We start from the raw sequence: 14,259 nt of genomic DNA, 5'->3' as shown, positions 1-14,259 counted from the left end.
CAGGGACATGTAAGTTTAAGGTGCCCCTATCATTGGGTTTAACACTGTTTCTGTTAACGCCTTTTCTAGCACAAAGCCTATTCTGAGCGCTGGACCTGGCTACAGGAACACGGTCTCCTTTCTCACAGCATGATCGCTAATACGCTCACAATCCATATCTGGAACAAACCACGCCACCCACCCTCTCACGCGCCCCCTCACACCCTCGAACAAGTCCTTGCACGCTCGCTCTCTCTGGCACGCGCACACACTCGCCTCTTGCCCCCAGGCCCGTCCCCTCCCTGCCGCTCTCGACAAGTGGCCCTGTCGCTCCGCGGCTGGGCCGGTTCAGCTCCTGGCGCTGCCTGCGGTTGCCGCTAGGCGGCCGATGCGGACAGCCGTTGGAAGCGGTAACGCGAAGGGTAGCGGTTCTGCTCCGCGTCCCAGCAGAGACTCGGAGTTGAGAAGCAGCTGCCGCCGCCAGAGCCCGCACTGAAGTGATGCGCCCGGCTGAGGGAACGGCCTCAGGAGCCGCCTTGCCGGCTCTAAACGCAGCGTGAGGGGGAGCTCCGTCTCAGCAGCACGGCCCGCAAAGTTTGCCCTGGTGAGGGGAGCTCGGGGTGGAGCAGGACTGGGAGCAGAGCGGGGTGCGGGGAGGGCTGAGGAGAAGGGGTTTGACTGTGGGTGAAGGGGCTGTGGCGGGGGAGTGCCTGGCAAAGCTTGTCTGGGGGTGTGGATGGTACATAGGCTGGGAGAGTCTGGAAGAATGTCTGTTGGAGGGGATAGTGTATCTGCGGAGAGTTGTGAGGCTGGGAGGGAGCCGAGTCCCGGGGGACGGGGACATGGCGGGGGTGGAGCGGGGTGCCCGGGGAAAGTTTGGCGGGAGGGGGTGTACCTGGGGGAGTGAGTGACTGGAGAAGAGTGGGGTGCCTGGAGAGAGTTGGGGCAGTGCGGTGGGATATCTGGGGAGGGTGCTGTGCCTGGGGAGAGGGAGCAGGTTACCATGAGGAGGCAGGGTACTCAGGATTTCCGTTTTCTGTGTAATGATATCACTTCTGCTTCCCTTTAGGGAGGAGGAGGTGGCTTTTTGGCAACGTGCAGTTTCCTACTGCCCCACTCTTTGAATGACAGAAGAGTCCTGTGCCATCTGTATCCTTGGCCGCCTTGTTCCCCTTCCACTGGAGAAGAGTGAGGCAGGGGACTGATGAAGTAGCACCAGCAGCAGGTTGTGGAAGATGTTGTGGCTGCTGGTAGCTTTCCAGGTCCTGCTGTTGCTGGAGACAGTGCTATGGAGCACAGGCACAAAGATGTGCCCTTCATCAGAGTGTGAGTGCTCAGAGTGGGACCACTACAAAATCACCTGCAGGGACACACATCTCATTCCCAGCTTTCCACAGGACACCAGAACCCTGTGAGTAGTGGAGTGGAGTCATACAACAGCTTTGTGTAAGAACTTGAAGGGATACCCTCAGAGCTGGTACCCTGTGACAAATGGGGAGGGAGAAGGCAGTGAGATGTGGTGAATGCTGGCAATCAGGCCTGTGAGTACCTAGGGATGGAAACAATGATATTCAGATGCTATAGGTAACTGTGGGTGAGGAGAGCAGTGACTTTCAGACCCTGCAATAATGTGTGGGGTATAGAATCATAGAACTGCGAGGGACCTCGAGAGGTCATCTAGTTCAGGCCCCTGCACTCATAACAGGACTAAGTATTATCTAGACCAGTGTTTCCCAAACTTGGGACGCAACTTATGTAGGGAAAGCTTGTTTACCTGCCCCATCAGCAGGTCTGGCCGATTGCGGCTCCCACTGACTGTGGTTCGCTGCTCCAGGCTAATGAGAGCTGCTGGAAGCAGCACGGGCTGAGGGACGTACTGGCCACTACCAGCAGCAGCACAGAAGTAAGGATAGCATGGTATGGTATTGCCACCCTTACTTCTGCACTGCCGCTGGCAGTGCACTACCTTCAGAGCTGGGTGCCTGACGAACAGCCACCATTCTCTGGCTGCCCAGCTCTAAAGGCAGCGCAGAAAGAATGGTGGCAATATTGTGACCCCCCTAAAATAACCTTGTGATCCCCCTGCAACTCTCTTTTCTGTCAGGACCCCCAATTTAAGAATTGATCTTTGATTATCAGCAGAGAAGAGTGCCCAGTGTTCTGTGATGGGATGTTGGATGGGATGGGATCTGAGTTACTGCAGAGAATTCTTTCCTGAGTACTGGCTGGTGAGTCTTGCCCACGTGCTCAGGGTTTAGCTGATCGCCATATTTGGGGTGGGGAAGGAATTTTCCTCTGAGGCAGATTGGCAGAGGCCCTGGAGGTTTTTCGCCTTCCTCTGCAGCATGGGGCATGGGTCACTTGCTGGTGGATTCTCTGCAGCTTGAGGTCTTCAAACTTCAAGACTTCAATAACTCGGACATAGGTTAGGAGGTTGTTATAGAAGTGTAGGGTCCTGTGGCCTGCTTTATGCAGGAGGTCAGACTAGATGATCATATTGGTCCTTTCTGACCCTAAAGTCTATGAGTCTGTAAATGCTGGTCTCCTCTGTGAAACCTGTATAATATAGGGTAAAAGCACACAAAAGACCAGATTTCATGGGAGAGACCAGATTTCACAGTCTGTGACATATTTTTCATGACCATGAATTTGGTAGGGCCCTATTCATCGTAATAAAAGAGTGCATTATCTGAGACAGTAGTAAATTGGAGGCATGTGAGAGTGATAGATACCTCTCCTTTTACAGTCTTTTTTTGCAAGATACAAAATGTTTCTAACTCCAAAAGAGAGACCTTGGTTTGTTTGTAACATTCCAGTCAAAAAACAAACAAACAACAACTCCTAATTTATTAAACTGGGAGTTAAAACCATTTCAAGTTATTTGAGAACCCTAATTAAAATTATAGATTTTAACTGGATGTTAAAATAATCAAGTTGTTTTAGTAATGAGCTTCTCAAGAATATTTAAACCCTAAATAAATAGGCTCTCACAGAACCAACTTCTTACCTGCAAGTACAGCTAAATAAATGTTTACGTGCTTTCCATTGTTTATCTATGTGTGCCTTGTAATTTTTGTACTATTGGACTCAGCTATTGACGTATTCCAGTTGTTTGTGGATATTTTTGAATTTCAGATTAGACTCATTTGTTCTTGCAGATGCAGACTTGAGGCTTTATGTGGTTTAGTTTATAAATGTGATAATATTGTACAGAGACAATGCTTACTGTATGTCTTGGGAATCTGTGCCGCTAAACTGTAAAAACAGATAGCTCTCAACTCATGAGACAAGAGTTTAAATCAATTCACAGAAATGTCTGAAATCCCCAACTAAAATTGGAGGCACTCTTTTTGGAAAATGGGTGCATAAGAACGGCCATACTGTGTGCATGTCATTCAGTATTCTGTCTTCCACACGTGGCCAGTGCCACATGCTTCAAAGGGAAAGAACTGAACAGGGCAGTAATCAAGTGATCCTTTCCGTGTTGTGCAGTCACAGCTTCTGGCAGTCAGGTATTTAGGGACACCTAGAGCAAGTGTTTGCATCCCTGACCATCTTGGCTAATAGCCATTGATGTAGATGTCCTCTGTGACCTTATCTAATTCTTTTTTTTGAAGCCATTTATACTTTTGACCTTCACAGTATCCCCTGGCAATGAGTTCTACAGGTTGTGCATTGTGTGAAGAAGTACCTCTTTATGTCTGTTTTAAACCTGCTGCCTATTAAGTTAATTTGGAACCGCTGGTTTTAGTGTTGTGTAATTTACCCTTTACACTTCCTTATTCGCTTTCTCCACACTTTTCTTGATTTTATAGACATCTTTTATATCCCCCCATTAGTCATCTCTTTTCTAGCTGAAGAGTTCCAGTCTCTTTAAGTTCTCCTCATATAGAGGCTTTTCCATGCCCCTGACAATTTTGTTGTCCTTATTTGTACCTTTTCCAGTTCTAATATATCTTGGTAGAGATGGGACTACCAAAACTGCACATAGTATTTGAGATGTGGCAAACCATAGATTTATATAGTGACATTATGATGTTTTCTGTCTTATCTATCCCTTTCCTGATGGTTCCTAACATTTTGTTAGCTTTTTTTGACTGCCGCTGCACATTGTTTTCAGAGTTTTCGAAGATAGTTACATGATGAATGAGAGGCACATAAAAATCCAACCTCCTAAAGGAAGCACTAGGTGTTGTATGGAAATCTAATATTTTCAAATATCAATTTCTAATGAGGGGCTGTAGGAAAATGAGAGTGATCACCAAAAAATAAAAATAAAAAAAAAAAAGCATACAGAAACTTTAATTCCACCAAAACCATAGACAACAGCTACAAATTGTTTTCAGAATGTTTAGGTGCAGTCTAATAATCTGTATCAATGGAGAATGCACTTGTTAACCTCTCATAAAACAAGTTCTTAGTTTAATCTACTCTTCAGATAACAAGAAAAGATTTAGGCAAGTGAAAAATGTGATTTTTACACTGTGCAAAGTGGAAAGGGTAAAGTGTTCAGTGTTTATCTTCATCGGTTTATATCTGACGTTGCATTTATTTTAAAACAGATCAGGGCTAAAGAAATAGCGAAAGCACTGTTTCGTCTCTTAAGAATTTGCCTGGTGGTTTACTTTTATTCACAATTTCCCCTAATGGGTAAGGCACATAAATGTTTACCTTTACAACTGAGTTGTCATATGTTTAACCCAATGATTCTCAACCTTTTTGGGCTCAGGGCCCATTTGTAAATGTTTATGGCCTGTCACAACCCAGTAAATAGTCTGGGGGTGGAGGCCTTGGGTGGTTTTGGTCAGATCCTGTCCTGCCTGGCACTCACCGTACAATGGCAGCTCCTGCAGTTCCTGTGCTGTGGTGCTGGCTTGGCTTGGCTTGGCTCTCCGCTCCAGGTATTGCAACCTCTGGGGTTGTAGCACTGCTCAGGTTTGGCCCCCCCCACACAACTGGACCAAATTTATGTGAGTGGAGTTCTGACTTGGCTCACTCAAATTTGGCCTACCCAGACTCCCCTCATCATGACGGCTGGGCTAAACCTGAGTGGTTCTAGGACCCTAGAGGTTGTAGTTCCTGGAGCAGGGAGGCGAGCCCAGCCAACCCGGTAGGACAGCAGTTGTCTCACAACCCTCTGAAACATTCTGGTGACCCAGTTTTTGGTCTAGCTGAAGTCTAGTGAGCTGAGTTATAGGATTGTGAGTTAAAATATTTGGGTTCTGATTTTGTTACTGACTTGCTCTGTGACTTTGGAAAAGTCACTTAATCTCTTTTGTTTTCCCCATCTATGAAATGTGAATGATAATACATATATACCTTTCTGTTTTCCATGCACACAACATCCATAACACTTCATTATTACTGTTTATTTTATATTAAGGAAAAAATAACAAAAATAGTCTCCATGAGAGAGCACAGAGTGTCAGACTCAGGGTGACCAGACAGCAAATGTGAAAAATCGGGACAGGGAGTAGAGGGTAATAGAAACCTATATAAGAAAAAGCCCTCAAAATTGGGACTGTCCCTATAAAATCGGAACATCTGGTCACCCTGGTCAGACTCCTGTTTAATGTACTGAATCTCTCTGCTTCACAAAATGGCAACAGTCTCTGCAGACTGCAGATTTCTAGAAGTTTAGTTTCAGTTGTTAATTGAGAATAAAGCAAGATACTTTTCTTTTTGAAATAAAGTACATAAATGTCAAAAACCTGAAAAAATTGTACAACTCTAGCAAAGTCATAAAACTTTTAAATCATTCTTACGTGACTAACCAGTTTTGTAGAACTTGTAAACCTAAATGATTGATTGTGATAAATATGAGAGTAGACTGGATAGCTTTTGGGGACAGTGAGCCCTTTTCAGTAGGCAGAATCTTGAAACTTTAGTTGCAGTTTCACCCAGCTTTTTCAATCTGGACTGTTCACTTTTTGTTTGTCCTACTTAGAAGAGCAGCATACAGTCTTTTTTTTGTTTGCATTTTAAGCGAGGCGTATGCTTATAAGAAATTATAGAAAATGTTTATTTCAAAGCTCAGCTGATGGAACAGTCTTGTGAAATCCAGCCAGCAAAGCTTGCTTGTTTTAGACTGTTCTTACTGTACTTATCCAAAAATGACTAATGCAGGTGCTTATCCAGAATGGACCACTGCACAACAGTTATTCATGAAGCAGTTTATTTTTCAGAGTTATAATTTTGTTTTTGCTGTGGAGTAAACCAGATAAATAGAAATTGGCATATATGTTATAGGCATAGCTGGTAGTGCTGCCTGTTATTGTCACCCGACAATTTCAAGACCCTGTTTTTAGTGGCTTATAACTTTACCAGACTTTAACTCGGGGTGGCCAACCTGAGCTTAAGAAGGAGCCAGAATTTACCAATGTACATTGCCAAAGAGCCACATTAATATGTCAACAGCCCTGCATCAGCTCCACCCCCTGCTTCCGGCGCCTCCCGCCCACTGGCTGCCCCTCCAATCAGCACCTTCTCCTCCCTCCCCATACCTCCTGATCAGCTGTTTTGTGGTGTGCAGGAGGCTCTAAGGGGATGGGGGAGGAGCGAGGGCATGGCAGGCTCATGGGAGGGGGCAGGAAGGGGTGGAGTGGGGGCAGGGCCTGTGGCAGAGCCAGTGGTTGAACAGTGAGCACGCCCGGCACATTGGTAAGTTGGTGCCTATAGCTCCAGCTCTTGAGTCGGTGCCTATAAAAGGACCCGCCTATTAACTTCTGAAGAGCTGCATGTGGCTCTGGAGCCACAGGTTCGCCACCCCTGCTTTAACTGTTCATGCTGAAATTTTCCATTCTGGGTGTCTGCCTTGGGCTGATTATTTTATGTTAACTTTTTGGGAAACTGTCAGCAAAAATGGTTCAGCAGTTTCTGAGAACATAGTAATTGAAATACATTATTTTGCCCATCTTAAAATACATTTTTATAACCATTTCACTGAGAACCTTTTTGTTCAGGAACTTGAAATTTGGCAGTGGGTGGTGTTTGTGTCTGATAAATGCTTTTTGCCCAAATTATAAGCTATTGTAAAAGGTCTCAACTGGCAGATGGTCAGTAGAGACTTGTTAGAGTTTAGGAGCTAAATTCTCTAAGAGTCCATCTCTTCTGAGCATGCTCCATCCCAGGGTTGAAGGGTCTGAGAATGATTTTCCTACAACTGTTGTTCTAGACCACCAGAACTGAGAACAGGGAGACTATGACCAGGTCTACACTGCAAACTTACATTGGTATAACTGCGTCGCTCAGCGGTGTGAAAAATCCACAGACCTGAGTGACACGGTTATGCTTATCTAACCCCCAGTGTAGACAGCACTGTGTTAATGGGAATGCTTCTCCCACTGATATAGCTACTGCCTCTTGTGGAGGTGGGTTAACTATGCTAACAGAAGAAGCTCTCCAGTTGTCATAGTAACATCTTCACTAAAGCACTACAGTAGTGTAGTTGCACCACTGCAGTTTTTTAAGCATAGACCTGCCTGATATCTCCAGTGTCCTCTGTTCCTCAATGCTGACTTCCCAGGCAGTGTGGAGGAAGATTGCAGGCTGACTTAAATGTAGAAGGAACAAGAGTTGCGTCTGGTGGGAGTGGGGAGAGGGAGTAGATGGGATAAAGAGCTGGGGGGGCAGGAAACTGTAGGAACTGGCAGTGAAGGGAGGGAGAAAAGGCTGAGGGCATGTCTACACTTAGGCCATGCTACACTACAAAGTTATGTCAACCTAATCTATGTCAGCGTGCAGCCATCACAGTTATTAAATTGCTTGTGTGTGCACATACTTGGCTTCTAGTGTCAACAGTGCGCAACCTCACCAGGAGCACTTGTATTGATTGTATTGTCAGTGTGGGGCATTGTGGGATGGTTCCTGAAAACCAGTAATAGTTGACATAAGCAACACAGTGTCTGCACTGACACTGCGTTGACCTAATTACATCGCCGATTTAGTGACACCACCTCCCTGAGCAGCATAGAGGGACACTTCAGTGGGAGCCAAATTTAAGTAAAGACACTTCCACAGTTAGGTTGAAGCAAGACAGTTTATGTCGACCTACCCTGTAGCATAGGTCTTATAGTGCTGCAGTGGCACAGCTGCAGCATTTAGTGAAGATACTAGTATCAAGAATGAGGAGATTGGTGTGAGGAGTAGTGGCCATTACTTTGTGGCCTGAGTTGCTATTCAGAACTTACATTATTGAAAAGTAAAACAGTATTGTAATCTGGTTTATGAGTGTAGTGTGCATTAGTTTAGATTTATAAAAAGGCAATCCTTCAAAGGCTCTGGGAAACCAGACATCAGTTCGAATTGCAAAGATATATAAAAAGCATGCTGTTAGCTTTTCTATTTTACGGAAGCCAACAGGCTTCGATAAACACACCAGTACCCTGCAATACTTCAGATATTATCCATCCATTTGTACTCTAACTCTCTCCAAAATCCTGGAGAAACTGTCAGCAGAACCATGCACAAGTCCCACCTATCTCCTGTGATGATCACATGGACTCCTCTGCTGTACTCTGCAGTGAAGCCACAACAGCATATACATGCCTATTTGGGATGTTGGCTACCTGCTCAGATGGCTAGCCTGTGCTGCCACCACTTCACTGCTGCTGTTATTTGCATTAGCCAGCTCAGCATTTCTCAGACTGGGAGTCCCTATCTAAAAGATCATAAGGCTATTGGGGGGGGCGGGGGTGGAGTTGCAGCAACTGTCAGATCCTTTGCATTTCATTACAGTGCTTAAATAGTTAACTAATATTACCATACATCCAGGTTTTCCCAGACATGACCTCTTTTTTGATTCTCTGATCTCCATCCACGTGGATTTTTGAAATATGAATGAACGTCCGTAATTATGAGCTGAGTGGCCAGAGAAGAGTGGCTGCTGGCCAGGCATCAAGCTCTGAAGGCAGCGCTGCTGCCAGCAGCAGCGCAGAAGTAAGGGTGGCCTGGTATGGTATTTGGGGGGGGAGGGTCGTCACAGCCTGAAATATTTTCAGTGGAGAGCCTAGCAAAAAAAACTTTTGGGAATTCCTGAACTAAATCAAAATTAGCTTGGGTATGTCAACAAATGCGGCAGTTACACCTCTGATAGCAGGTAGACTACCCTAAGTTTAGCAGTGTGTAAGTTCAGCATTGACTTGGAACATTCACTAGACGAAGTAGCTCCATATCTGGCTTAAGTGGCATCCATCTCCCTGCTTTTATCTCTGAGAACCTGGTGCCAGGGTCCTCAGATTCCCCCAAGTTGAGCTATTTCAGTGCTGATATTCTGGCACTGTTGACAAAGTGATGAGGTCTCTGAGTCACACTGGTATGATTGAATTTGACCCTGGCATCTTGGCACCATTGACAATGTATTGACCAAGATTGCTTAGGATCCAGCACCATAGATCCTGGTGAACCACTTGATTAGGCGGTCCGGTGTCCATTATAGATAGCATTAATGTTACCACAAATTCCAGGTCATCTAAATCTGGTGCTAAGTTTTCAGTACCACTTATCTAGACTGGTCCAGCACCGGTATAAGTAGTGTTAAACCAGGAAAAATCTGAGGGACGAAAACCATGCTTACTGGGTCTAGTGCCAAGAATCTAGCATAATTTGAAGTGACTCAGTGCTACAGTAAAAGTGGCACTAAGGTTGATCTTAGTTGAAGTGGCTATGGACCCAAATCAAGTGGCAATAGGAACCTCAGATCTATCTGAGTCAAAATGTAATTCAGTGACAAGAACTAGATAAAGTGGTTTGGTGCCCAGTGTCAGGAACACTCAAATCCCTAGGTTTGCACAGGAGAACTGGGTCCCAGGCTGGCATAATTAACTGTTTCTGAGTATTATACCCTACATAAGTGTCACCAAGATTCCCTGATTTGTCACAGGTTCAGGAGAATTACATATCGTGATGCTTTAGGTCAAATATAAGTGGCACATAGGTTCCTAGACCTATTTACATCAACTGAGTCTGGTTCAGAGAACCTGGCATCATAGATCTCTAATCCTTTGGGGTCTGGTAGGTTGACACCTCTAAAATCTGGTATACTATCCTGGTCTCACTTATATACTACTGAGAGGTGATTTCTACCAATGATTTATTCCCAGAGTCTGTAGGGATAGTTAACTGAAGCGCTAGGCATTCCTTTTATTGGAGTCTTTCCAGATGAAATTGGTAGAACAGTTCAATGTTTCCATGTCCAGGTTCTGATGAGGGCCTTGGAGCAGTGTTAGTTGGCACTGAAACCCTTCAGAATTGTGTTACAGGTTTTCCCCAGATGGTATGGATAGTGATTTCACCTTCCACCTGTGCCTGCTTTGGTCAACAGTTCTCACTCACCTTGCAATACTCTAGCCTTTGACAGGATTGCTCAGTGTACTACTAGGATTATTTAAGATGACTGCTTTGCCATCAGAGTTGTGCCGAAGGAAACTGGAATTCTTTAGATTAGTATACTTGGTTGTGCTGTGAGCGCCACAGGATGAATGTATTAATTTAGTTGCCCAAATGATATTTCTTCTAATGCATGTATCTCTCTTGGTATGGAATTGGAATCTTGTTTCTCAGAATTTGTTGGACCTCTGGTCTCCTACTTGATAGAATATCACCTGTACTATAAACCTGAGAAGAGGACATTACTCCTAACCATAGCTACTGCTTGGACTTACTGAGATACAGACAACGTGGGCTGTTTTCTATAAACTGTAATCTATATGGAAAATGTGATTTGATCAATCAGTGCCCTCATCCCCATTTCCAGTCTCAAATCACCTGTTTCTATCTCAAACTGGTTGCTAGCATGACAATATTTCCCCAAGTCTCTCTTACATTCTTGTTAATCCAGGTCTTCATTCACCTGCATTTATCAGAAGGTATTCAACTAAGCTGATGGCAGCCTCAATTTCTTGGCTTCTCTCTCTTTTGTAGAATTTGCAAAGCTGTTGCTTGAAGCTCTGTATATTTTTTTTTAATTGCCCTTCACTGAGGTCTGATGTTAGAGAGTGAAATTTTGGTCACTTCAATACACACTTGACCTGTCACCTACAGCTCATGCTTGCTTTGGCAGTGTTGTCGTTCTTGTTCACTTAGAGTGCCTGCACTCACCTTCCTAGGGGTTTATAGTGCTTGCTGATCTCCCATAAGTGGGAATATGTAGAGGCAACTCAAAGGAAGGAGAGGTTACTTACCAGTAACTGTTGTTCTTTGAGTGTATTGTCTCTGTTTATTTATATTTCCCATCCACCTTCCTCACTTTGGAATGTCAGGTAAAGAATTCCAAAATTAGGGAAGAAACTAGAGGGCAGTTGGTGTCACTCCTCCTTTACACTCTCAGAATCTTTTGCAAGGTAAAGGGGTACGTGGCACTAATTGACACTGCTCGCTAGAAGAATTCTGCAACTTGATGCCAGTAGCAAAATATCCCTCAAATGTGAATATGCAGAAGCAACACTGTCAAGTAAAAGTAGCTACTGGTAAGCGTCCTCTTGTTCTTCATGGTGAGTTTACATGTACTGTTGGGAGAAAAGCTGAAAGAACATTATTGGCCTTCATCAGAGGTCTGCCACCAGGTGCTTTTGGGAAGTGGGGATGAGGCTAAAGTTATGGAGGGATGGTGTTGTGCTCTCTACTAATTTAATTTCCTTTACTGTATGTGGGAATTACACAAATGCACTGTAGGAAGACGACTTATAATTTGCTGCATTAGCATAACAAGGGTCAATAAAGCATTTTTTTAGGCTGACATCCTTTAGAAACTGGCCTTATCACATACTATTAAGATGTTTTATGTTAATCCAGTGCCCTCTTTGCACCGCTTGAAAAAATGGTACATGATTCATTGATGTTTCCTCTACTAATATCATTTAGTAGTAACAAAAAGAGGACTGGTTAGCTTTCCAGCACCTATTTTTAAAAAAGCCATCAATATACTTTTTAGTTTGGAATAGTGGGGATTGTTTTTCTTTTTATATGTCTTTGATAATTCATATGCTTTTTGACTGGTTGTGTCCTTTATTTGATTTCTCTTTTGCAGTAATTCATAGATTTTTAAGGCCAGAAGGGGTATTGTGATTGTCTAATTGGATATCCTACATAACACAGACCATAGAACTTCTTTTAATTTAATTCTTGCTTCATGCCTAATAACTGTGGTTGAACTAGAGCAAATTTTTTAGAAAAATTATTCAATCTTGATTTTAACATTTCCTGTAATGGAGAATCCACTACAGCAGTTGGTAGGTTGTTCCAGTGATAAATTACCCTCATTATTAAAAAATTGTGCCTTATTTTTAGTTTCAATTAGTCTAGCTTCAGCTTTTGACCTTTGTCTGCTCAGTTAAAGAGTCCTCTATTATCAAATTTATTTTCCACATCTAGGTACTTACAGACTGTGATTAATTCACTCCTTATCCTTCTCTTTGATGATCTAGATAGAATTGAGCTCCTTGAATCTCTCACTATAAGGCATGTTTTCCAATCCTTTATTCATTCTCATGGCTTTTATGAACTCTGTTGAATTTATCAACATACTGCTTGAATTGTGGATACCAGAACTGGACACAATATTCCAGTAACAGTTGCACCAGTACCAAATGCAAAGGTAATACAACCTCCTTACTCCAACTTGATATTCCCCTGTGTATACATCTAGAAATAACATTAGTCCTTTAGCCATAGCATCTGCAGGCGCATGTTCAGCTGATTATCCACCATGACCTCCAAGTATTTTTTTTTTTTTGAGACATGGCTTCCTAGGATAGAGTTTCCCATCCTGTAAGTATGGCTTTCATTCTTTGTTCATAGATGCATAACTTTACATTTGGCTATGTTGAAATGAATTTTGTTATCTTGCACCGAGATTACCAAGTGATCTAGATCACTCTCATAATGATTGTTCTCTTCATTATTTACCACTTCCCAAATCTTTGTTGTGCAGTACCAAGTTAAGTGCCTTACAGACATCTATTACATCAATATTATTACCTTTATCAACTGGCCTTGTAATCGAATGAAAAAATATCACATTAGTTTGATATCTAGTTTTCCATAATTTCGTTTAGATTGACATGAATTATGTTACAAGGACTTCATTAATAAAGAATTAAAAGAAAGTATCAGCGCCATTATTTTACCTGGGATCAAAGTCTGGCTGTATGACAAAGTGGGATATGTTTGTGTCAAATTATAACTTGACTTGTTGAACATGTCTAAACTTCCTTGAGGGCAGCCTATGGTAAAGCAGCTATCTAGAATGGATTACCCAGGAAAAGTACTTGTTACTTCATTGAAGGACTACCTCAGGGAAGCCATTGAGATGATTATCAGTCAATGCCAATAGTCCTAGATTGCCAACTACTGGCCATCTTTTGAGATCCATGGATCCTTCACAAGCATATGGTATACCTCATCCAGTGCACTAAATGCCCTAATAACAAGTATGTGGGTGAAACCAGACAATCACAATGCTCTCGAATGAACTCTCACAGGAAAATAAGAGACAACAACACTCTATCAGTAGTGAGTGAATGCTTTTCACAAAGCGATCACTATATCTGACCTATCAGTCCTCATCCTCAAAGGAAACCTGCAGAATACTTTCAAAAGACGAGTCTAGGAGCTTAAATTCATTACTCTGGTAGACGTTAAAAATCATGAACTGAACAAACACTCTAGATTTATGGTTTATTAGAATAATCCGTAACCCACTATGCTCAGCTATGTATAGCTCAGAATTTTATCCCAAACTGTCATGTGTGACTAGGCCTTGACATACCGGTTTGTTCTCCTTTGTTTTTGTTGTTATTAATCAAAATGCCCTGCATACTGATCAATTTTCCATGCCAGCATTTGTTACTTTAGATTATCACATCTTCATACACTCATAAATCAACTCTTCCTGACTCTATGCAATATTCAGATCTGATACCATCACCCCCTTTGTAAAGTACAAATAAATTCCGGGCTCTTCTTCTCACTCACATCTGTCCTTATAAATCTTGGTTTCGTTCACTCTCTTTCCCCACATTAATGAATTCTAGTCTGTTTTTCTATGTATTTTATGTATTCTACTGCTTAGTTTACAAATGAAACAAGAATTTTTCTGAATACCAGGACTTCAAGATCCGAAAACTGGTATTATCTATATAATCATTATCTATATAATTATCTTCATTATCTATGTAATCACAACATAACTGACAATTTAATTGACATAGGAAAAGCTCCAGTACAGATTGCTGGAATATATTTTACATTTTAACATGTCCATTATATATCACAAAGAGATAT

The 14,259-nt window shown here is 42.8% G+C and overlaps 1 protein-coding gene across 1 annotated transcript in view; it reads left to right on the top strand.

Annotated features, from left to right (window-relative positions):
- Positions 1-465: 465 nt before the first annotated feature.
- The window catches only part of TSHR (thyroid stimulating hormone receptor), a 235,771-nt gene continuing 221,977 nt past the window's right edge, over positions 466-14,259 (top strand). The window contains exons 1-2 of the mRNA XM_030558987.1: positions 466-583; positions 1,049-1,390. Of these exons, the coding sequence (XP_030414847.1) occupies positions 1,215-1,390 (176 nt within the window). The 5' untranslated portion in view covers positions 466-583; positions 1,049-1,214. The remainder of the gene's footprint in view (positions 584-1,048; positions 1,391-14,259) is intronic.

This window comes from Gopherus evgoodei, chromosome 4, assembly GCF_007399415.2.
Source record: "Gopherus evgoodei ecotype Sinaloan lineage chromosome 4, rGopEvg1_v1.p, whole genome shotgun sequence".
NCBI lineage: Eukaryota > Metazoa > Chordata > Testudines > Testudinidae > Gopherus > Gopherus evgoodei.
Note: the sequence above shows the minus strand (reverse complement) of the source record. Positions and strands in the feature narration are given on the sequence as shown.